Genomic DNA, 23,645 nt, shown 5'->3' on the forward strand with positions numbered 1-23,645 from the left:
AAGATGCATATCACAGTTATAATGTTGAGTGAAAGATGACAAAAAGAACATGTAGTGTTTGTTCCTATTTATAAAATGTTCAAAAATAAGCAAAATTAAACTTTATATTTTAGAGAAGCAAATCTAGTAGTAAAACTGTAAGAAAAACTCCACTGATTACTATAAGTGAAGGTGAAGATATCTATTGTGGGTATGGAAAAGGAAAGTGGTATAAACTGGAGAAGACACAGAAGAAGTTGTTATTTCTTGACTTAGGTTTTAGCTTTGAGATGTTTATTTCATTACACATTTCATGATTTGTGTACTGTCCTATACATGTGTTACATTTCACAATTTTAAAACGGTAATAAATACTTCAACAAACATTTTTTAAAAGCTAAGAAAAATATTTTCTTCTCCTAAAACTAGTATTTCTACTTTCTTCTTTCACATACTTTTATCCTAACCTAATATTTTTATGCTTAGAAGAGCTTTGTTAATCATCTATTAAATTTTAGTATACAGTAGTCCCCTTATCTGTAGTTTTACTTTCCATGGTTTCAGTTACCGTGGGTCAATCATGGTCCAAAAATATTTAATGGAAAAGTTTAGAAATAAACAATTCATAAGTTTTAAATTGTGCACTGTTCTGAGCAGGATGATGAAATCTCATATTATCCTGCTCTATCCTGCCCTTAACATGAATCATTTCTTTGTCTAGTGTATGCATGATGTATAGACTACCCATCCATTAGTCACTTAGTAGCCATCTCTGTTATCAGATTGATTATCACAGTATTACCATGCTTATGTTCATGTAACCCTTATTTTACTTAATAATGGCCCCAAAGCACAAGAACAGCATTGATGCCAATTTAAATATGGCGAAGAGAAGTCATAAAGTGCTTTCTTGAACTAAAAAGTTATGTATATGTGGGAAAGAACAGTATAAATAGGGTTTAGTACTATCTATCCATGGTTTTAGACATCCACTGAGGGTATTGGAACATATGCCCTATGGATGAGGGGATTACTGCAGTAAAAATGTAAATAAATAAATAAATTGAAATCCAAATGTTTGTTTTATTTCCTGTAGTAATTAGGCTCCACACATTGGAGCCTTATAGTCATTAAGACATTTTTTTTAACACTTCTTTATGATTGAGTTGCCATTTCAATTACATATCTATAGGAGACGCGCTTTAGATTCAAAGACACAAATCAGTTGAAGTAAAGTATGAAAAAAGATATACTATGCAAACAACTATAGTAACAAAGAAATAGAAAACCCAAATAACAATAAAGCACATAGATCTAACAGACATCTATAGAACATTCCATGAAACAACAATAGAATATGCTTTTTTTCTCAAGTGCACATAGAACAGTCTTCAGGATAGATGATATACTAGGCCATAAAACAAACCTTAATGAATTTAAAATAATTGAAATATATGACATGTTTTCCAAACATAATGAAATTAGAAATCAATAAGAAAAAATATCTGGGAAGTTCACAAATATGTGTAAATTAAACAGCACACCTATAAACAACCAAGAAATCGTGAGAATTACAAAGAAAATCAGCAAATACTTTGAAATGAATGAAAATAAAGACAACATACTAAAATTTATAGGGTGCAGGTAAAGCAGTACTTAGAAAAAAATGTATAGTTGAAATGTCCATATTTAAAAAGATGACCTAAAATCAATAACTTAATCTTTCACTTTAAGACACTGGAAAAAGAAGAGCACAGTAAACTTAAAGCCAATAGAAGGAAGAAAATAGTTAAAACAGAGCAGAAATTAATAGACAATAAAAAACCAATAGAAAAAATCAATAAAAGCAAAAGTTTGTTCTTTAAGATTAAGAAAATTGAAATCTTTAGCCACCCTCCCCCCCCAAAAAAAGAAAAAAAACCCCAAATTACTAAAATCAAGAATGAAAGAGGAGTCATACTACAAACCTCACAAAACTAAAAAAGATTATAAGGAATGCTATGAACAATTAATTATATTGCAACAAATTAAATAATTTAGATGAAATGAACAACTTCTAAAAATATACAACTACCAAAACTTAACTCCAGAAAAAAAAAATAGAAAGTCTAAATAGACTTTTAACAATAAAGAGATTGAATAAGTAAAAATTTTTTTACAAATGAAAACAGTCTCAGATGGCTTCACTATTGAATTATACCAAACATTTAAAGGAGAATTAATACCTTTTTTTTTTTTTACAAGTTTTTCCCAAAAGAAAAGTAGAAGATGAGGGCATATTTTCCCTGATTCTAAAACCAGACTAAGCACAAGAAAACTAGACCAATGCTCCTAATGAATATAGATACAAAAATACTCAGTAAAATTGTAGCAAACTAACTTAAACAGCATTAAAAAAGGATTATAGTACATGACCAAGGGGAATTTATCCCAGAAATGCAAGTTTGCACTAACTTCAAAAAATCAATTAATGTAATATACCAGATCAATAGAATAAAGGGCAACAAACACGTGATTATAACAGATAAAAAAAAAAAGCATTTTTAAAATATTAGCATTTCATGATAATAAAAACACTCAGCAAACTAGGAATAGAAAGAAAACTTTCTCAACCAGTTACAGGACACACATGAACAATCAACAGCTAACATCATATTTAATGGCAAAAGCCTGAAAGCTTATCCCCTAGGATCAGGAACAAGATAAGGATGTTCTTTCTTCCAATTTATATTCAAGCCAAAAGAATTGGGCAATAAAGCCAAATAAAAGACATCCAGATTGGAAAGAAAGAAGTAGAATTATTTCTATTGTACATGGCATGATCTTTAAGTTAGAGAATTCGAAAGATTGAAAGGTATAAGATTAATATACAGTAATTGTATTTCTATATACTAACAATAAGTAACTGAAAATAAAATGAAAAAAAAAAACAATTCCACTTACAATAGCATAAAATATAAAATATTTATGAATAAATTTAACAAAAGTACAAAACTTATACTCAAAATTATAAAACATTGTTGAAAAAAAGAAACTTTTAAAAAATGTAATGCTAACCCATGTTCATAGATTGGCTTTATTGTTAATATGGCAATACTTCTTAAACTGATCTGGAAATTTAAGGTACCCAGAATAGTAAAAACAATATTGAAAATGAAGAATGAAGTTGTAGATCTCACTAATTTAAAAATCTAGAAATTACTAAAAAGTTACAGTAATCAAGACCATCTGATGCTAGCATAAAAATAAATATGCAGATCAACAGGATAGAATTGGGAGACCAGAAATAAACATTTATGTAAATTAGTTTATTGTCAATTGATTTTTAACAAAGACGCACAAACTGCTCGATAGGGGAAAGAAATAGTGCTCGGACAATTGGATAACCACATAAAAAATTAATTTGGACTTCTTATAACCTATTAAAAAAATTAACTTGAAGTCAATCAAAGACCTAACTGTAAGAGCTAAAGTTATAAAATTCTTATAAGAAACTTTAGGTTATGCAAAGCCTACTTAGATATGATACTAGAAGACCAAGAATCCAAAGAAAAAAATGGACCGAATTTCATCAACATTTTTTAGAAACTTTTGTCAACACCATCGGGAAAGTGAAAAGACAACCAGCTGAATGGGAGAAAATATTAAATCATAGAACTGATAGGATACTTGTATTTAGAACACATAAAAAACTCTTATAACTCAATAATATAAAGACAATTTCATTATACAATGGGCAAGGAATCTGAATAGACATTTTTCAAAGACATACAAATGGTCGCTCAACTCATGAAAAGATGCTCATCATTATTAACCATTAGATAAATATAAATCAAAAGCATTATGTGGTACCACTTCACACCCACTAGGATGGTTTAATCAAAAAGATAAATGTTGACAAGGATGTGGAGAAATTGGAATCTTCATACATTGCAGGTAGTAAGTAATGTAAAGTGATGCAATTGTTTTGGAAACCAGTCTGGCTCAAAAGTTTAAACATAGATTCTCTATATGTCCTGGCTATTCCACTCATAGGTATATGTCCAAAAGATGTGAAAGCATATGTTCTTACAAAAACTTGTACACAAATGTTCATACCAACGTTATTTATAACAACTTAAACAGTGGGAACAACCCAAATGTCCATCCTCTGTTGAATGACTAAACTATGGTATAGTCATACAATATTGTTACAGGTGACAGCATGGATAAACCTTGAACACACTATGGTAAGTGGAAGAAGTCATGTATAAAAGACCACATGTGGTATTATTCCATTTATATGAACTAGTTACAATAGGCAAATCCATAGAAACAGAAAGCGTATTATGCTTGTATAGGCCTGGGGACATTGGGAGTCCATGAAGAGTAACTGCTAATGGGTATTGGATCTATTTTGGAGTGGTCAAATGTCCTAAAATTGATCATGGTGATGGTTGCATATCTTTGTGAATACTAAAAAAAATCATTGAATTGTACACTTACATGTGTGAATTGTATGGTATGTGAATTATACCTCAAAAAGCTTTTTAAAAATGTGACTAACATTTACTGCTTCGAATGTTCAATGAAGCTTTTCTTTGCAGCTAAAAACAAGTCTTGGGAATATATTGAGAGTAGCTAAAAAGCTTTGTTTAAAGACATGTTTTTCCTTTTGAGTTTCTTACTAGTATTCTCTTTTCATCGATGTCGTGTCGTGAGACTTTCTCTCAAGAATGACATATTCTTTAACAATAGTCCAGAAATAAAAGAAGCAAAATGTTTTGACAAGAATTCTTAAGTATTACCACGCTCTACCATGCATTTGAATTCAGAACATTTCAACATGGACCTCATAGCACTTTTTCTAATGACATGTGTATCTAATACAAATTACCACCAACCAAGTGGCTTTGACAATTTATTTATTATTTTATAATTCTATAGTTTAGAAATTTGATGCCGATCTCTCTGGATTAAAATTAGAGTGTCTCCAGTGCAGCATTTCTCTGACAGAGAATCTGTTTCCTTGCCTTCTCCAGTTTCTAGAACTACTCCTTGTACTCCTTGGTTCATGTCCCACTGCCTCCATCTTCAAAGTCAGCAGTGCATAGTTAAGGCCTGACATTACATCACTCCAACCTAGCTTCCATTGTCGCGTCTCTTTTCCTGACTTTCTTTCTCTGCATCTCTCTTTTACTTTTAAAACCCTTCACGATTACCTAGGGCCCGCCAGAATAATCCAGGATAATCTGCCAATTTTAAGGTTAGATGATTAACAGTCTTAATTTCATCTGCAGTCTTAACTCCTCTTTTCCATATAATTTAATATGTACATAAGTTATGGACATCTTTGGGAGTAGGGCATTATTCTCCCTACCATACCATGATTTCCTCCTGGTAGAAATGTGTCTAAATCAAAGTAATGGAGAAAGCCCTATGAGTTCATGGTAGTTTCATTAATTAATAAAGGCAAATTTCTCTTTTGGGCAATGTGCTACAGTAAATATTGACATGAGTGAAGGGTAGGTCTTTATGTTGTAAAGTGGAGAAAGGCTACTGTGAACTCAGGCCTGTTCTCAGGCAAACCAATTTTAGGGGAAAATTAGAGGTAGACATTAAGGATCTGGAACAGCATTAATTGCTTTCAAATTATTGGGATGACATAGTCACCAAAAGGCTTCCCATGCCCTAGGATCCGAGTTAGATGATCATTGATTTGGGGTAGTAGTTTCCAAACTTGGCTAACTTCATAATTACTTGAGACATTTAAAAAATAATATCAGATTTCCAGGCTTTAAATCAGATCTTCTAATTCAGAAGTTCAGAAAGCGGAGACCCAAAAGATGTTTTGAAAAATTTCTTTAACTGTTTCAGATATTTAGCCAGCTTAGATAACAATTGGTTTAGAAAACAGAGTGAAATTAGTAATGATATAAGATGCATGTGTTCACTAGCCACTTCTAATATTTTCTGGTTAGTTTTGAAGGTTACAGAACATGTAAATCTGACCTAGCACTTTGGCCAGTCTAACTACTGTGTAGCAAATAGAGAAATCTGAAAGTAGCATTCTTCTAATTTCCAAGTAATCACCACCAGCTACAGAAAACTAGAACCATTGGATTTTGTCCTCTTTTGGACATATATACTTTGCCATTATAAGCTGTGCTTTATATGAGTTTGACTCTTGTTAATTAGTTATAATATGATTAGTTAAGTTACATTATTATCCCACAGATCTACTATAACAATACAACAATGTTTGTGATCACTGTATTTTTACCAAAAGTGAGATATACAAAGTCATGGTTATAATTACTATCTAAAGTCTATGAATTAGCATATTTTTTTACATCTCACAGGTCAAATGTTGACTCTTTTTGTAAGTTAGCTTAATATACTTTTCAGAAATAAGAAGAGACACTTTGTAACAAAATGTGCAGTTAATCAGGACAACAGTTGATCATGAAATATTTTTGATGAGACTGAAATGTTGCATTTTATCTGTAGATATTACTCTACAGAAAGAAACTCAGGAAGGAACTCCACCCCTAACCCAGAGTCAGGAACCCCTGAAACCTCAGGAGAATATATCACGACCCATTCATCATCCTTTAGTTTTAAAAACTAACTTTGAGGAAGAAGAGGAGGAAGGAGATGAACAAAATGGTTAGTAAACTTTTTCTCAGGTTTAAAATGCACATTTGAAAAATTTATATTTTCTACATATTTATTTAACTATTAGAGGTTTGTAATGTGATACGTAAGGCAGGTTTCGATGAGAAAAATAGTTTTAAATTTATTAAGTATATTATATTAACTAAGTTCTAATTTGTTCTATGTCTACACATACTTATCATTTGGATTGGAAGGTTTTTGTTCTATGAGGAATGGGAAACAGATCTCATGATCGAATATGTACAGTTGCTTGTAGGAATACTAATAATTTATTTATATGTAACTTAACTTTGATATACATATGTCCGTCTTTTATTACATGATTACATCTGTCTCAGGTAATAAAACACTGTCATCTGCATTATCCCAAGTAATCCTTGCAAAAGTATAAACAACTTTAGAACCTAGTTCTTTTTCATCCTAGTCTATCCTATTTCTCCCATGTTATCACCATACTGTGGTCCCAATAAGTATATATAAACAAGATAAAAATGCAGGAAAATAAACTCACTCTGTCTTTGCCCTGGAATGTGGCTACAGGCCACATAGTTTCTGTGCCCAAAAATACATGGGCTTATTTATTCTTGTTTTTGTCTGCTTTAGCACCAAGTCTCCCATTCCTATACCTTCCTCCAAACAAATATGATCTCAACATGATAATCTATTATGTCCAGCTTCTCATCTCAAAATACATAATGTATAGTTAGTAATTTTTTCTCTTGATTCTTTCTTATCTGTGAAATGTAGCAATTAGAAACATTGACACCATGCAAGTTATTGATTTTAGAAATTAAAAAAATAAAATAGTAATCCACCCATGAGAACAATGTTTGGGATTTTTCATTCTGGTTTATAAATTTTCAGATTATTTGGCTTTGGGACAATTTAATTTAAAAAAAATATATCCTATAGATGCTTCTAGTTTATGGACAAAGACTCCTGAAGAAATTGAAGAAAAAAGAGCAATAAAGGAGATGTGTTATAAATCTGGTAAGCAATCAAACATTTGTGGATTTTCTAATACTTGACGTGATAAATATACTAACCATTGCTTTTCTTATGGGAGATCAGGTGAATACTACAGATTTCATACTCCTCCAGATATTTCATCATCAAAAAGCGTAGCTTCTACAGCAGAAAAAGAGTTAGAAAAGCCTTTGGAAAATGGCAGAGAATTGCAAGAAGGTAAGGAATTAAAAGTCAGCATTTCAAGATGATGCATAAGAGGTACTTGGTGTGATAGGTTGTAAATTATTTAGTAAGATGCACACTAGGGTTAAATGATAAATAATACATAAGAATTGAGAGTGAGAAGAACGTGCTTTTATTGGATGACATAAGCTTAATATAAAAAGCTGCCACTAATATAATTATGCTTTCCCAGAGGAGTCACAAAATAAATAGATTTTGTAACACATGGTAACACTACATACCTCATGCAGTAATTCTGTAAATAATTTGTTTTTACCATTTTATTTGTCTATGAAAATAAAACTCCCTGTGAAATAGGTGTATATTTTTCTTTATGAATGCAAAGGACAACCCAGCCCTAGAAGGACAAAAGGGGGATCACAGAATGATGTTAGTGGCAGAACAAGGATGCATTTGTTCATTGAGTGAGAGCCTTCTGTGTAGCAGGCAATTCCAAGGGGAATGCAGATGGATAACTTCAAGGCTGTGCCTTTCTTGGATTTTATACTTTGGTGAATCTTATTTTTCTGCTGATGAACATTTTTCCTTTGAAGGCAAGATAACAACATTATTTTCTGGACATAAAATCAGCAACTTGGTGAAAATCCATGGATGTCATAAATTTATGTAATTTTCTTGCCCCTAGGATGAGCTGAAAAACGATTTTTGCAGTAGTAGGAGAGATCTGAATCCCTTTCTACCCTTAAAAATATATAAAATGTATATATATACATACGTATACATAATTATATAATTTCTCCCAGGATCAAGATGAGTGTGATAGGGTAAAGGATAAAGTGCCTGTCTTGCAAGTGCATTATGTAGCAAACCATTTAAACATATGGCAGTAGGTGGCAGCAACATGCCATCAGATGATAGAACAATCAGAAAACTAGTTGGTACAGGTGAGAGCCATCTGGGGAAGGACAAGATTGCCAACGTTGCTCAGACACACACTCAAAACAAACCCTAAAACAAGGATGAAGACAACAAGTTAGCGATGAATATTAAAATTGATAGATTATAAAGACAATTATAGGCACTTTCACTTTACATTATGTTTTTAAAAGACGTTTATTTTTAAATAATTTCAGTTAATTCACTAAAACCCTTTACCTAGATTTCCCCAAATGTTAGCAATTCACACGTGTGATTTTTCACTTTATCACTCCAAGTGAATACGTTATTATTTGTGAACTATTCGAGAGTTAAGTTTCAGACATGATGACCTTACAAATGTTACATAACTGTAGTATAAATAAAGAAACAAGAAATCACCACTGATACAATATCATTTACAAACTTTTTTTTTTTTTTTACAAATTTCACCAAATGTGTCATCAATTCCTTTATAGCAAACTGAAGATTTTTCCTGGTTTAAAATCTAATCCAGAACCATGTGTTTCATTAGATTGTCACGTCTCTTTTATTCTGCTTTTAATAGTTTATTTTAGAAGAAAACTAGAGATGTATAAGGAGAATGATGAGAATTATTTATCACAGTATAATTACCGTATTTTAGTCAATAGCAGACTCTAATATTTTTTATGCAATTTCACGGTGAAGAGATATAAACAAATAAACATTACAGAATTCATTATATTAAAAATATTAAATGAGTTAAATATATTATACATAAATAATAATGTTAGATTGCTTAAATTTTTTAATTGGAATTTTATAATTTTTATAAATTATCCACATAGGAAAATAAATTTGCTCGATGCTTTCCTGATAATTATAAAATTTGCTTAAATTCATGTGTTTATAAATGTATTGTTCTTCATATCATTATACAAACAATACTTGCATTAACTTTTAGGCATTTTACTGTCATCGTGAATTCTATCATAAACTTACGTAAGCACCTAGTAATTCCTGGGATGACTTTTCAAAAATTTTTTTACATCTAGGGGATGGTCTTACAGTTCCAACAAAATTTAGCCTATTTGAAAGGCAAAGTGAGATAAAAGCATTATTGGATAGGAAACCAAGGACTGACATTGCTGCTTTTGAAAATGGAGGTGAGTTATTTTATTATTGGTTGATTCCTAATGTATCATCGTATAGTAAATGAGTCTGAATTTTCTCTGATAACTAATTTTGTTTCATAAAAATCTTTTTAGCATTTTTATTGTTGGCTCTGAGTAAACTCCTTGAGGCCAGGAAGTGTACATAATCAATTGGCATAGATGAATCCCTGTAGTAGAATGTCTGGCACTTGGTGTGCACTCTGTAAAAATTTGTAGAATAAATTACTTTCTGTTTGAACAATTAAATGACTGGATAGATGCAGACATGTTTATAAAATTTACAGATGACTGAAAGTTAATATGTTAGAATGATGAGCCAAATTAAATAAGGCAAACTCAAACTGGGATAAACAAAGCCTTGCATTTAAGATCAAGACATCAGTGCTAGGTTTACTTCAATTTAGCAAAGTTCTCACACATGATACAGATTGTGAGGAAAAAATAAGTGGTTTTTTTGTTGGTCGTAAGGTCTCAGTTAATGTATGTTGGCTAGCAAATTGCTAAGGTAAACTAACGTCAAGTTATTAGGAGTAGTATAGAAGATAATTAAATGTGATAAGTACTTTAGAGTACTCAATAGAATGTCTGACATATAGAAGAATGCTCCATAAAAGTCGAATATTATTGTATTAGTTTCACTGAATTTTGTACAAGGCAGTCCACATTTGAGTGCCACCTTTAAAAAAGGTTATTTGAAAGAATTATTTTATGTTGAGCAAAGGTGACTTGTGTGGTTAATCATCTAAAAATTAAGTACATGAGTAAAAATTATTGCAGCTATGGATATTTCTCCTGAGAGAAGGAGACCTTTAAGGAACATAAAAAAAATGCGTTCATATATCTGGAGATATTATATGGAAGATAAATTATATTTACTTTGAATATCTCTAAAGGGTGGTAAAAGGTGGAAGCAAAAACTGTTATACATTAAAGGAAAATTAATTGTGTTGACTATGTAAAATTCCTTGCAATTATCAGTATGCAAGTATAATACCATATATTCATATACATAGATATGCCTGTGTGCTAATCTAAGTATATATGATACTGAAATATGGGGATGGTATCACTGGGAGGTGTTTAAACAAAAGTGGACAAAAGAGATATTGTAGAAGAGAATAATCCTGTATTGAAAGATAGTTTTGTACAACTTTCTGCCATTTATACCACTGATAGTAAGGTATTGTCATAGGAGGTGATTGTTCCATTCCACAGAGGATCATATTTCTTGGAGTAGATGAAAATGAAGCTTTAACTGAGAACAAAGAAATCACCATATCAAAATGTTCAAATATTAAAGGTAATAAAGCATTTATAATTTTATCCAATCTGTAAGTTAAGCATAAAGCTTGATTATAATAGGAAAGGTAATAAATACAGTACAATAGACAGGTAATAAATAAGAATATACACTAAATACACTAAATGGGAGTGAAGAGCCCTAAGGTTCCAGCCCTGGCTCTGTCACTAATTTTTTGACCATGGGACTTATCTAAATAGCCTGAAAAATTCGCCAGTTAGTCTACCGATTTTCTAGGAGTCTAGCTAGCAGTAAAGTTATTGGTTCTCTTAATAATGTCAAGTCATTTTTAATTTCTTTTTCCAACTTCAAATACTCAATATGATAGAATTTTCCTAGAAAGCTTTGTTTGTGAATACTGTGAAGAGTTTTAATCTCATGATTACTTTCATGACTTCCTCATTTAATAATTATAATTAATTATAGCCTGTGAATAATCGAGAGATATGATAATAAAATACAACCTCTATAATTTTATGCTGCTTAGAATCCCCCAGTCGATACCTCTCTGCTGAGCAGCTCTCTCAGTCACAGACTAAAAACACAGCTGTCCTGAAAGTAGAGGGCTTCACATAGTCTCCATCCGAATATTAACCAACTTTATCTACTGTTTTTCCCACCAATAAATGTTCTCGAAAATTAAAAAAAAAATCACTTGTAATAAAATTAAAGAAATCTTATGGAAAATTATGTGTAAATTTCTCTTCTCTCTTAAAGATAAAAAAAGTTTTGCCCAATATATCAAAAACAACAAGAAAAACAAACACAAAAAACCCTAAAGCTACACTAATAACAGTAGCTACTATCCACATGTGGCTGTTTAAATTAATTAAAATTATATAAAACAAAAAATTCAACTCTTCAGTTGCACTAGCCATATTCCAGGTGTTCAATATTCACAGGTGACTAGCAGCTGTCATTTTGAAAAACACAGATTTAGACTGTTTTCATTACTGAAGGAAGCTCTGTTGGGCAACCCTGATCCAAAGTATAGAACAAGTGAAAGTTGTAAATTTAAAATATTTTTGGAACCTAATTTAAATTGGCACATTTGATGTAAATTTGATCACCTTTTAGTTCTTTTGTATGGAGTTATTAAAAATATTGCCATAAATATAAAACTTACATTTTGAACATAATGTCTGTGTTTCTGAATTTCTAATGTTATGTTAGTAATAAAATTTGGAAACTCTGAATTAATTACAGAAATTCAGTAATTGTTCTTAAAATTAATGTCCATATATTTTAAAGAGGTATAACCGTCATATAGTGTTTGAAAAGTGAAATACCAACCGAGACACTTCTTTTACTAATACTGACATTTTATTTTCTTAATTTGCTTTAAAAGATAACAAGGACAGTCCTCATCCAAAGCGTTCCCTAACTACCCGACTAGTACCTACAACGCATGTATTAAATGCTACTGAGAATATCAGTATGAAGTGCAGAGAGGACCCCTCTTCAAGTGAGAGCTCTATCTCTTTTTGGCCTTAGATATATTTGTCTTATCATGAATTTGTTTTGCTTATTTGAAATAGAATTTTAAAAAAGAAAGAAAAAAGGATGGTTTAAAAATTTATTCAGGATTAAGAATTAAAGACAATATTTTTCTACTAACTCTGACAATGAATTGTGATGTAGGTCCTAGTAAATAATATACTTTCCCACTATTTTAATTAAGGTATTAAAATGAATAACACACTATCTTTTTGGAAGATTCATTAGTATGATATTTTAACCCATATTGGAATACATTGACATGTTTTTATTATGTTTTGGGGATATTTTTCTTTGTTTAGCTTCTCTATGCCATTCAGTACTCTGAGCTACTTTTCTTGATACAATTAAGACTCATGAATCTTCCTCTGTTTCCTTTGCGCTTTCCTACTTTCCCTTATTTTATTTATTGAACCCACAGAATATTTTGGGATCCCAGCTAGGCACTAAGGGAACTGTGATAGTTTACCCTCAAGAAGTTCAGTTTCGTGGTACTTTTTAAAAGTACGGTTTCCAAATCCTAGGGGTGGGAGATTGGAAGTAAGGGTGGAGCACGATGTTCTGAGAGAGGGCAGTGAATCAATTTCATTGAAGGCCTGATTCTTAAGCTCAGGTGGAGAGCTAGGGAAAAACATTTATTAGTCCACTATAGAGAGGAAATGTAATCTATGTAGCTCATTTGTTAATATCCTCTGTGCATTAGTTACTTGTGCATGTTTTGGATCTCTGCACAGAGAAATAACAAAGAATGCCCTCTCTACTAAATTGTTTTAAGATTCTCTGGAGAAATATACCTTAAAAGTTCCTGGAAAACTGGGTATACATATACAAATTTTGATGAAAAAACATGCAAGTAAAAAGTGAATAATTTATTGATTGTAGCACTTATAAATTCTGATTATTCAGTCTTGTTTCACCAAACCATTTACACACAAAACTTCTTAAGATCTTAAAAGATAAGGTAAAATTCACTGAACGTATTTTACATTAATCTATCTTTTTAAGATGTAATACGTTTGGCTAAGAATGTACAAAAGGATTTATATTCAAAATAATTCTAAAACTACTTAAAATAACATTATGATGAGATAGATATATAATTATACTTGGAATGTAATTTTATGTTCTTTTAAAAGAATCCACATACATATTCCTTTGGACAAAAGCATTTTACTCTGAGGAATGCTACCTATTGAAAGTTTTCTCATCTATTTTCAAGATAGATATTTTTGGGGGGTACTTAAAAATAAATCACCCTTTGTTCTAGAGAGTAAAGTATTAAGGTGGTGAATTTATTTTTTCTCTTGCTTGACATGTGAATGCACAGATATGTAATTATCACCTACAGTTAAAGCATCTTTTTAAAAAACTGTAACAATTTGTATCTCCTTTAAGTGAATGATGTCCAGCCAGTGAGGAAGCCTCATTTTAAAGGCGTGAAAAAAAGAAAATGGATTTATGATGAACCAAAGAACTTTCCTGGACCAGGAATGCGAAGAGGTGAAGTGTCTATATATTTGATATTTCTAAATTGTAATTTGAAAAGAGATTAAAAATCAAATAATATTTTATGCACGAAAAACAAATTACTGTTGTCAAATGTTATTTTAAATATCAACCCAACTCCAATAAACTTAGTTCTGTTAGCTTACATTGTCTTCCATTGTGCAATCAAACACTTAAAGTGCAATACATTTTTTATGGGTATGAAACCAGTTTGTTTTTACCATTCTTTTGCCTCTGTCTTTTACAGCAGTGCAAGCCCCGAATCCCAAAAATAAAATGAGTTACCATCGCAATCATAAAAACGGAAATGCCGAGAATGCATCCCATATCCATGTTCAGAGGGATGCTGTCAGGACTGTCTCATTAAGTGCAACTCCCCGCAGCAGACCCACAAATGGTTTCTACAACAAAGTCAATGTTAACAAGGAACCCAAACTCAACCTCTGTCCAGGTGAGGCTCTTTGCTTACCTGGTTTACTGATGTCTGTAGTTTGCATTCCCATGGAATTTCCTAATGGTCCAACTAATCTTCACTGCTACCTACTCCTCCCCTCTCCTTTTCCCAGGCCATCACCACTGTTTCAGAAAACTAGTGAGAGCATTTCTTCCACGTGCAGTAGTGAAAATGATTTAAAGGATGTGGTGCAGATGACTTGACATTGAACTGCCTTAGAGTTTTGTCTCAGATCACTGCACTTTTTTCCCCCTACATAGCTTTATTTCACTCTCGAAATTTTTTTCAAATGTTTGACATTTTCTTGTTTCACTAATTGCTATGTTTAATTATCACTTTCAAGCTAATGCCTTCGCTTTTCTTTAGACCCTCATGATTACTTTCTGAAGGGGTTAGTTAGTTTGGGGTAAACTGTGATATTTTTGACAACCTTACATCTATCTCTCCTACCATGGACAGATTGCTTCTAAATCACTTCATCATGTAATAGGCTAAATTATGGCATGTGTCAGGAAGTAAAAGGCCACAAGGAAGGTGGGAACCAAATATTTTTTTCTTCACATCTCAGATGAATTTTGCTCTTTAGAAGTTGGGTTTCACTTTTCTCAACTTAACAAAAAGTGACTCAATTCCTTATTATTCCATGTTTATATTTTCCTATGTTCACACTCTCATAAGTGGAGTTCTGAGTGTTGTGTACTTTGTGAAATATAAGTAAAAATTCTATGTTTCTTTTAGGTTCTTTTTTTAAATATAATTTAAATAAAAGTTAGCTTTATTTAAATTGTTTTTCTCCAACTTTTTTTAGAATAGAATGATGTATGGATTTATATATAAAAATAAAAATATTCTTAGGTGATGTAAGCTTTTATTTCTTACTATTATTATTTTATTATTAATTTATTATTTACTGGCTGTGAAGAATAAAATGACTACCAAAATAATTTGATAATGTTGTATACATTTGTGTTAAGGTAGCCATAGTTATACTCATGGTTGCTTTTGCACCATTAGTGCAAATGTCGACACAGAAGGAAAAAGCAAATACATTTTTAGTATTATTATGGACCAGGCTTTGAGAATCACAGAGGCATATTAATACTTGAAAACATAAATACGACATTGTTAGATGATATTTCAAATACACAGCTGTCAGAGGAAAATAGATATTTAAGGATGAAGTCATTATATAAATGCTTTGGTTTCCTGAGACAGTGACTTCATTATGGTAGCACAATTATTGCCATCATGGGCTGCACTGCCTAGGTCTTCTGTTTTTTCTTTCTTTCTTTCTTTCTTTTCTTTTTTGGCTGGTTTGCATTCGTAGGGCTGGAGGTAGGGAGGGAGGGAGGCAGGCGTCATTCCTTGCTTCATTCCTACCTTCTTCCTCTTCCTTCCGTCCTTCCTTCTCCTTCCTTTTCCTTTCTTTCTTTCTTTCTTTCTTTCTTTCTTTCTTTCTTTCTTTCTTTCTTTCTTCTTTCTTTTCTTTCTGTGAAACTCTAAATCAAGTTAAAGCAAGGCCATGAAGTATTTTGATCACATTCAGATACCATACTCTCCTCTAGCTTAGTCTCATGAGAGAGAGCTTTATCTGAGGAACTGGACAGCCAATGAAGAAATGTGTAACAATGTTCATTGATAAAGTAAATGGTCTTAATAAGCTCACTTGTGTACCTGATCTCTTAGCTTTGAAATGGTAAAACGAATTACTTATAGAATAACTTTACCTCTGAGATGTTTATAAGTTTGAAACATTCCTGGAATATGATTTTAAAGTTATACAATATTTAACTCGAGTCTTATTTTTTTCTCAGATAAATATATGTCAACATCATATAATGGTTCAGCCTGGCGAAAAAGAATTCCTTTTTCAAAAACATATTCAAAAACTGAAAAGATATGTACAGGTAAATATTTACTAGTGATTTTAATGTATCATACAATTTCAAAAATAATGACAAATTTTTAGGCTCAAGGAACATTTAAGAAAATTTTTCTTATATAGATGAACATAATTACTTGTAATTTAGTAGATCACTGTCTACTAGCAATTTAATTTTACTTTATTTTATTGTGTTCTTCTTTTCCTATTTTTATGTGTTATCAGAAACCTTTTGATATATTTCTCTCCTTTGCTAATAGCATAGTAATTGCAGCAATGATCTATATTAAGATACATTTTTCTTTGAACTGCAAAGCAAATTTAGAAAACCGTATTTTGACACAAAATATTAAAGCCCTGCTATATCCACCATAGACAACTATTGTTGGTAGAGAGTGACAGGGCCCCTGAAATGAAGTTTCCGGGCCAGGAAATTCAAAGTGACTGTGGGTGATCTCCCTCTTGTGCTCTGTTCTCTGGGGATCCCGGGAACCTCTTCAGGGGAGAAGTTTGTAGCAGATCTGATCACAGGCGGTTCTTTTGCTAAAAAGCTTTGTGTCTTCTGCCAGCTTATCCTGGGGCTGGCTCAGTAGTTTTGGAAAACCACACAAGATTAAATGGCTTCAGTTACTCAAAAAACTGAACGTTTCAGAAAAAAAAGTTCTCAGTAGGGAGTTCCTACCTAAATCAGTAGCCTAGAACTTTCAAAATCATCTGAAATCCATGGGATCTTATATAAGAGCTTCCCAGAATGAATCAGAACACATTCAGACTAGAAATGGTTCCCTTTCCAAAATAAATAGCTTGGATCTTCTAAAGTGGTATTTCTTTAAAATCTTTTGACTGCAACTGGGACTTTGTATGCATATTTGTATATATATTTATGTATGTATTGGAGTCAGTTATTTTCCTTTTTTCCCATCTCTTCCTAAAACATTTACTGCAAGAGAACTCTGCTTCAACACTATTTAATTGACCATATTGTCTCTTAACTTTGTTTGGGTTTTCACATGTGATTGCACTTAATTTGAGGGGAGAAGGAGGTAAAAAGTCGATGAAAATCCTGAATAAAGCTACAAATTGTTGAGCCATTTCTTTTCCTCCTATGGTTTCCTTGTGGCTGGGATATTCTTTTGGAGTTTTAATGGAGGTGCTCCTCGCCCCTGCCCTGTCTCAGTGACTGTTCCTGTATCTCAGCAGCCTTCTCCCCTCCCGTGCTGGGTAGTTAAGTGTGAATTGCAGAAGGATTTAGGGGAGGGAAGAGTCACTTCAGAGCATGAAACGTGCACCATCCATGTATAGCACAGGAAAGAGGATGGATGTGACAGAGGATTAGCGACAAAACCACTTTTTTCCTTTCAACATGGAGAGTAAAGAGGAAGGTATGGGAGGCAGCAGGAGACCAGATACAGTGCAGAGCCACTTATTATGTGCTTGTCCCCTTCTTCTTTTCTCCCATCACCTCTAGCCATGCCCAGGTGCAGAAAGATCAATGATAGAATTCCCCTTAAAGTTTATAAGAATCTGAGCATAAAAAGGATCTGCTTGTATTTCTCAGATGCAACCTAGTGGAGAAAGCTTTAGAGAGAATTTCTCAATGCCATCTGGTGGTGGTGGGGTTGGGGGAGGACAAGCCTTGTCTAACATAAGAGGGCTAGAAATGGCCTCTCGAGATTTCCAAGCTCCATGGTTGCTTGGGAGTGCATCGTATGGTCCCGTGAGTTTTGAGTGAAAGTGAGTACCTGGAAGAGAGGACTAGCGGATCTACATACAGTATCCTGCTGGGACTGAGGGGATAACATCCGAATAATGCCTTTGTGAATAGGCCCTATTGGAGGGGAAGGCTCAGCTGGAATCTCAACAGATTTCTCTGCCTGGGAATTCATTAGAAAACAAGCCATCATCCACCAATTAAACTCTTGTTACTTTAAATAAGATCTGAGGGCCACCATCAGTGACATCACTTGGGAGTTCGTTAGAAATGTGGAATCTCCATCTCATACTTGCTGAATCAGAATCTGCATTTTAACAAGATCTCCAGATGATTAGAATGCACATTAAAGTTTGAGAAACCTTAGACTATGTTATCTGGGCCGCCATTCACCAGCACGTGACCCAGACCTTGTTGAGGCACAAGATTGTTGAGATGATATTCTTTTCCTATTTGTCACACAGCAACAACCTTCTCCCCTGTCCCAACTCTAGAAATTAAGATAAGCAGCAGGGAGATAGGGAGGAAGAAAAACCTTTGAGGAAGAATTTCAAATTTGGATGTGATCGAAATAGAAATGTGAAATAACTAATGTGGACAAAGTTTATGTGCAAAGAACCAGATAAATTTTCTCTATCAGGCAGAATGGGATTAACAGTCAAAAAATTAAAAACGGTTACAACAAAATAAAGTTAGTTTTATTAATTACCTGAGCTTTGACTGGGAAATTCATAATCCCTAAGCTCTTCTCTTTTCCAATTGTTGTCATCACTAGAATGAGATTAGCTTGTATCTCTTCCCCTGCGCTTCCTGTTAGGGCACAGAGGAGCGATTTCAGCATTGCCCAGTGGACAGATGGACTGCTGGAGGGAGGAGGCAGAAAACACAAGTTGCCACTAGTCTATTCCTCTAAGAAATATATGGGTATCAAGACCATGGAAGTATAAATGGAAGAAGAGGAGCATTTTGGGAAAATGCCATTGGATACTGTGAGGATAATGCAATAGGAGAGGAAAATGTGTCTCTGGGAATCGAGAAAAGGAGCTGAAGGCAATTAGAGATGTCATTCTCATTGCCAGCCTTCCCTTGGGGCCACATGCCCTTTCTGATAGGAGTATAGCTATTGTGACTGGAAGTGCCTGTCTACATAAGATGGAACATTTAGTCTGTTCATTCTGGAAGCCCCATGTTACAACCTTATATATAGCATTCTTCCCATTCCCTCCCTCCCTCCATCCAAATTCAAAACACAGTAAGCTTTGGAAAGAAGTGAGATTAGTTTGAGTGGCATTTTGAAAATTTACGAATTAAAACAATAGCTTAGTTTTTGTTTTGCCTTTAGACTTATGGTAAGTAATTAGTAAAAGATATGCAAAATATTGGTACCCTGAAAATATTGGAAAAGAAAATGATTCAAATAATTTGTTTCATTAGAGCCAAGAAGAAATGGGAGCAAGTAAACCTGGAGATTGAGAGAAGAGAAAAATGAGAAAAGAGAAAAGTGCCAGACCTCATCTGATTTACAATCAAAAATGAAAATTCAAAGAATGAGATATTGAAGTACTCCATAGTATATACTGGGTAGCCAAAGATGATAAAATGCAAATTCTGAAAATAAGATGCAGGAAGTACATTGTGCTCTTTCAAAACTGATAAAAATGCAAATTTCAAACAGTTGCCTGTGTATTTATATAGGTCTGGAATTCAGTTGATGCATTGCCACAGACGTTTAATAAAATTTAAAAGTTTGACAATTAAAATCATTCTTTAATTGTTAACTAAGTTAGATTGCACAGATTTAGGAGTACGGTTGTGCCTTTGATCTCTGTTTCACAGTATTCTTTACAGAAGAAAATTCACATTTTTTTTCTTTACCTAGGTTTTAAGCTAGGCCTTCAGCGATAATAACAGATAAAGTGTAAACAAATTGAATAAAGTCCCTGGGTTACAGTTTGGTGATGAGCATGTTAGTAGAATTCCAATAGAAGTACACTTTGATGTGTTGTAGAAAGGGACAGATTTTTTTTTTTTTTTTTTTTTTTTTATGCAGGGCAGTTGCTAAACAATGTTTTTTAATGGGCAACTACAAAATCTATCTGCTGAGACATGCTACATTCAAAACTGAAAAATAAACAGTTTCCTATTATGAAAACAAAAATTATACAATCATATTGGAGTAAAGGACTTGTTAAAAAAAAAAAGTGAATCAATAGCCTGGTGTCTCAAAAGTCTTTGTGAAGTTTTAAGGCTTTTATAACTCCAGAAATATAAATGCTTACAGATGTAAGAGAGACACTATTTGAAAAAAAAAAAATTTCCATTTCTTTTGCACTTGTTTAAAATTGTGTATCTTGAATAACAAATTTTATTTAATTTAAAAAAAAATTTAAATTTTATCTGCAGAGTGACTAAAATAAAAACTTAGTTAAAAATTTATTCTTCAAATTTAAAAACAAATATGAGAAAAATATAAGTAATTTTTCAAATGATTTTTTTGTTTGCAGCCTTTATACTTCTGAGTTTATTGAAGCTCACCCTGTATTTATATTTTCATCCATCTGTGGTTATGAATAACCTCTTCTTTGTGTGTGTGTGTGGGGGGGGGGAGGGAATCAGGGTTCTTAGAAATATTTTATTTTAAAACATGTGAGTCCAGCTTGTGAAGTAATAAACCTAGTTTCTAGCTTCTAATGGTGTTCTCTCTACCCACTTTAAAACACATTAAGATATTACCATTTTGTTTTCAGAAATAAATAGAAACAAAAACGGCGCCAGCAAAATATCTTGGTGAGATAAATTTGAGAGGGATGTAGGAAAAGAGCTGATTTGAAAAGCTGTCTACATGGAGGCTCACAGGAAACATCCTATAATTCCACTTAACAAACAGATGTATGTCCTTCCAAAGCTTTGACTCATGATGAAGAAGGAAGAATTGTAAGAAGGCAATTCAAGGCATCTTTCTTGAAGTACAGATTCTTAGTGTGTATCTTTATTACATCCAAAATGCTGAGGAATCAATCAATGCAGAATCGAGAAAATGTGAAGGAGTGCTTGAATGTATTCAAGTATTGGGATAAATGAAAATTTTTATTATGATAATTATGTCTTAAGGACCAAGTAGATGATTGCATTAACCAACTTTATTTTTATATTTGTGATTTAGGGAAATGGCAATTAGTTTAAATGGGGTAAACTAGTAACTGAGAAGAAAGGAGATAGCAGACCTTACCTAAATTAAGAAAAGATCGAGGATGACAAAGAGATAGACAACAAAAAAATTTAGTAAGCCAGCAGAGAGTGTGCTTGCTAATTCCTACTTGAGACCTTTAGGAAAATGGTAAATTTAAGCAACGGTAATGGGAAGACTTGTTTTGATCTTCAATTTAAAGGTAATTATTTCACATTCACAATTAAATGTGTTCACTGTAGGAGTTTATAAATACCTTTCATCAGTTTAAGAGCATTCCTTCTATACCTGCAAATATTTTAGATTATATGGGAAAAGGCATTTAATGCTGCTTAATCACCGGACCTTAAAAGAGTAAGAGTATCTTGGATTATCTAGATAGATTAATTTTATGTATCCAAAATAATGCTTGATTTAATATTTGGGCAATGTGACCCAGCTAAAGTGACACGTAATGTTTTAAACTTATATGTTATATTTATTACAGCATAGTGTTGACATTATGATATTTGAGGCAAAAATGGAAGAGAACAGAGAGTCCGGAAAACCAACCTACATATTTAGGTAAATCTGATATATGACAGAGGTGGTGTTGCAGATTAGTGGAGAAAAGAGAGGCTGTTAAATAAACGTTTGGGGAAGTAGAGTATCTATATTTAAAAAAAGACAGTGAGTCCCTAATTTTACACGAAAAAATAAATTTCGGATGAATCAAACACTTAAATGTCACCGTCAAAACTTTATAATTTATAGAAACTTTATATTGAGTTAATACATAATTCATAGAATATAGAAATGTACAATTGAATGAAAAGTTCGGTAAGCCTCCACTGACTGCTCTGCTTGCCAATATTTGGGTAAAGGAAGGAAGGTAGGAAGAGAGAAAGACAAGCATGTTCCACTATTTTTTTTTTAATAATTTTTTCATTTTTTAAATTACAGTTGACAAACAATATTACATTATTTGCAGGTGAACAACATAGTGATTAGACTTATATATAACTTACAAAGTGATCTCCCTAATAAATCTAGTACCCATCTGACACCATATACAATTATTACAATATTATTGACTATATTTTCTATGTTGTACATTACTTTTGTAACTACTAATTTTTACTTATTAATTTCTTCCCCTTTTCACCCATCTCCCTAACACCCCTCCCATTTGCAACCATCAAAATGTTCTCTGTGTCTATGGGCTTGTTTCTGTTTTGTTTGTTTGTTTACAATCCACATATAAGTGAAGTCATATGTATTTGTCTTTCTCTGACTTATTTCACTCAGCCTAATATCCTATAGTTTCATCTATGTTGTTGCAAATGACAAGATTTCATTCTCTTTTAGGGCCAAGTATTGTTCCACTGTATCTATATGTACCATTTCTTCTTTATTCATTCATCTATTGATAGACACTTAGGTTACTTCCATATCTTGGCTATTGCAGAGAAAGCTCCAATGAATGTATAAGTGCATATATCTTTTTGAATTAGTGTTTGGGGTCTCCCCAGACAAATACCCAGAAGTCGATTTACGGGGTTCTTCTTTGTCTCTTGTTATAGCATTTGTTTTAATGTTTATTTTGTCTGGTATAAGTATTGCTACTCCAACTTTTTGTTTGTTTGTTTGTTTCCATTTTCATAAAAGATCTTTTTCTATCCCTTTACTTCCAGTCAGTGTGTGTCTTTCAATCTGAGGTGCATCTCTTGTAGGCATCATATGTAACGGGCTTATTTTCTTATCCATTCAGCCACCTGATGTCTTTTGATTGGAGCATTTAATCCATTTACATTTAAAGTCACTATTGACAGATTTGTAGTTTATTACTATTTTATTATTCATATTTTTAAATCTTTTTGCTTCTCCTTAAAGAAGTCCCTTTAACATTTTTTGTAATACTGGTTTGCTGGTGATGAACTCTTCTAGCTTTCTTTTTGTCTGGAAATCATGTTCCACTTCTAAAGTCACAGGGAACCTCTTTAATATACTTTCCAAATTAATGAGGGCACATTTATAAGAAAATAGGCACTAGTTCTCTGGCATTTATCATTTATGGGGCTGGGTGTTTTGTGGAATTTCTCTTCTTATTTAATTCATTGTTCTTGGATGCATATAACTTCTTATCTCACAATACAACTATTATAAATTTTTACCTAACTCTTTCCTTAGGTTTACTTGAGGGAACCAAATAGCTTGTTTTCGACTCCAATTTTAGAATATGACTATACTATCTTTCGGAAAAGTTTAC

General features: G+C 32.5%; 1 protein-coding gene across 2 annotated transcripts in view; it reads left to right on the forward strand.

Annotated features, from left to right (window-relative positions):
- CUNH12orf50 (chromosome unknown C12orf50 homolog) overlaps positions 1-19,970 on the forward strand; it is a 36,980-nt gene extending 17,010 nt beyond the window's left edge. The window contains exons 4-13 of one of the 2 annotated variants that reach the window (XM_016140644.2): positions 6,469-6,627; positions 7,549-7,626; positions 7,708-7,821; positions 9,741-9,851; positions 11,053-11,160; positions 12,509-12,625; positions 14,053-14,157; positions 14,411-14,614; positions 16,432-16,524; positions 19,645-19,825. In XM_016140644.2, the coding sequence (XP_015996130.1) occupies positions 6,469-6,627; positions 7,549-7,626; positions 7,708-7,821; positions 9,741-9,851; positions 11,053-11,160; positions 12,509-12,625; positions 14,053-14,157; positions 14,411-14,614; positions 16,432-16,524; positions 19,645-19,670 (1,115 nt within the window). In that variant the 3' untranslated portion in view covers positions 19,671-19,825. Of the gene's footprint in view, positions 1-6,468; positions 6,628-7,548; positions 7,627-7,707; positions 7,822-9,740; positions 9,852-11,052; positions 11,161-12,508; positions 12,626-14,052; positions 14,158-14,410; positions 14,615-16,431; positions 16,525-19,644 lie in introns of both variants that reach the window. The other variant, XM_036237430.1, reaches the window with a different exon arrangement.
- The last annotated feature ends 3,675 nt before the right edge of the window (positions 19,971-23,645 follow it).

Source organism: Rousettus aegyptiacus, unplaced genomic scaffold (assembly GCF_014176215.1).
Source record: "Rousettus aegyptiacus isolate mRouAeg1 unplaced genomic scaffold, mRouAeg1.p scaffold_m13_p_2, whole genome shotgun sequence".
In the NCBI taxonomy this organism is placed as follows: Eukaryota; Metazoa; Chordata; class Mammalia; order Chiroptera; family Pteropodidae; genus Rousettus; species Rousettus aegyptiacus.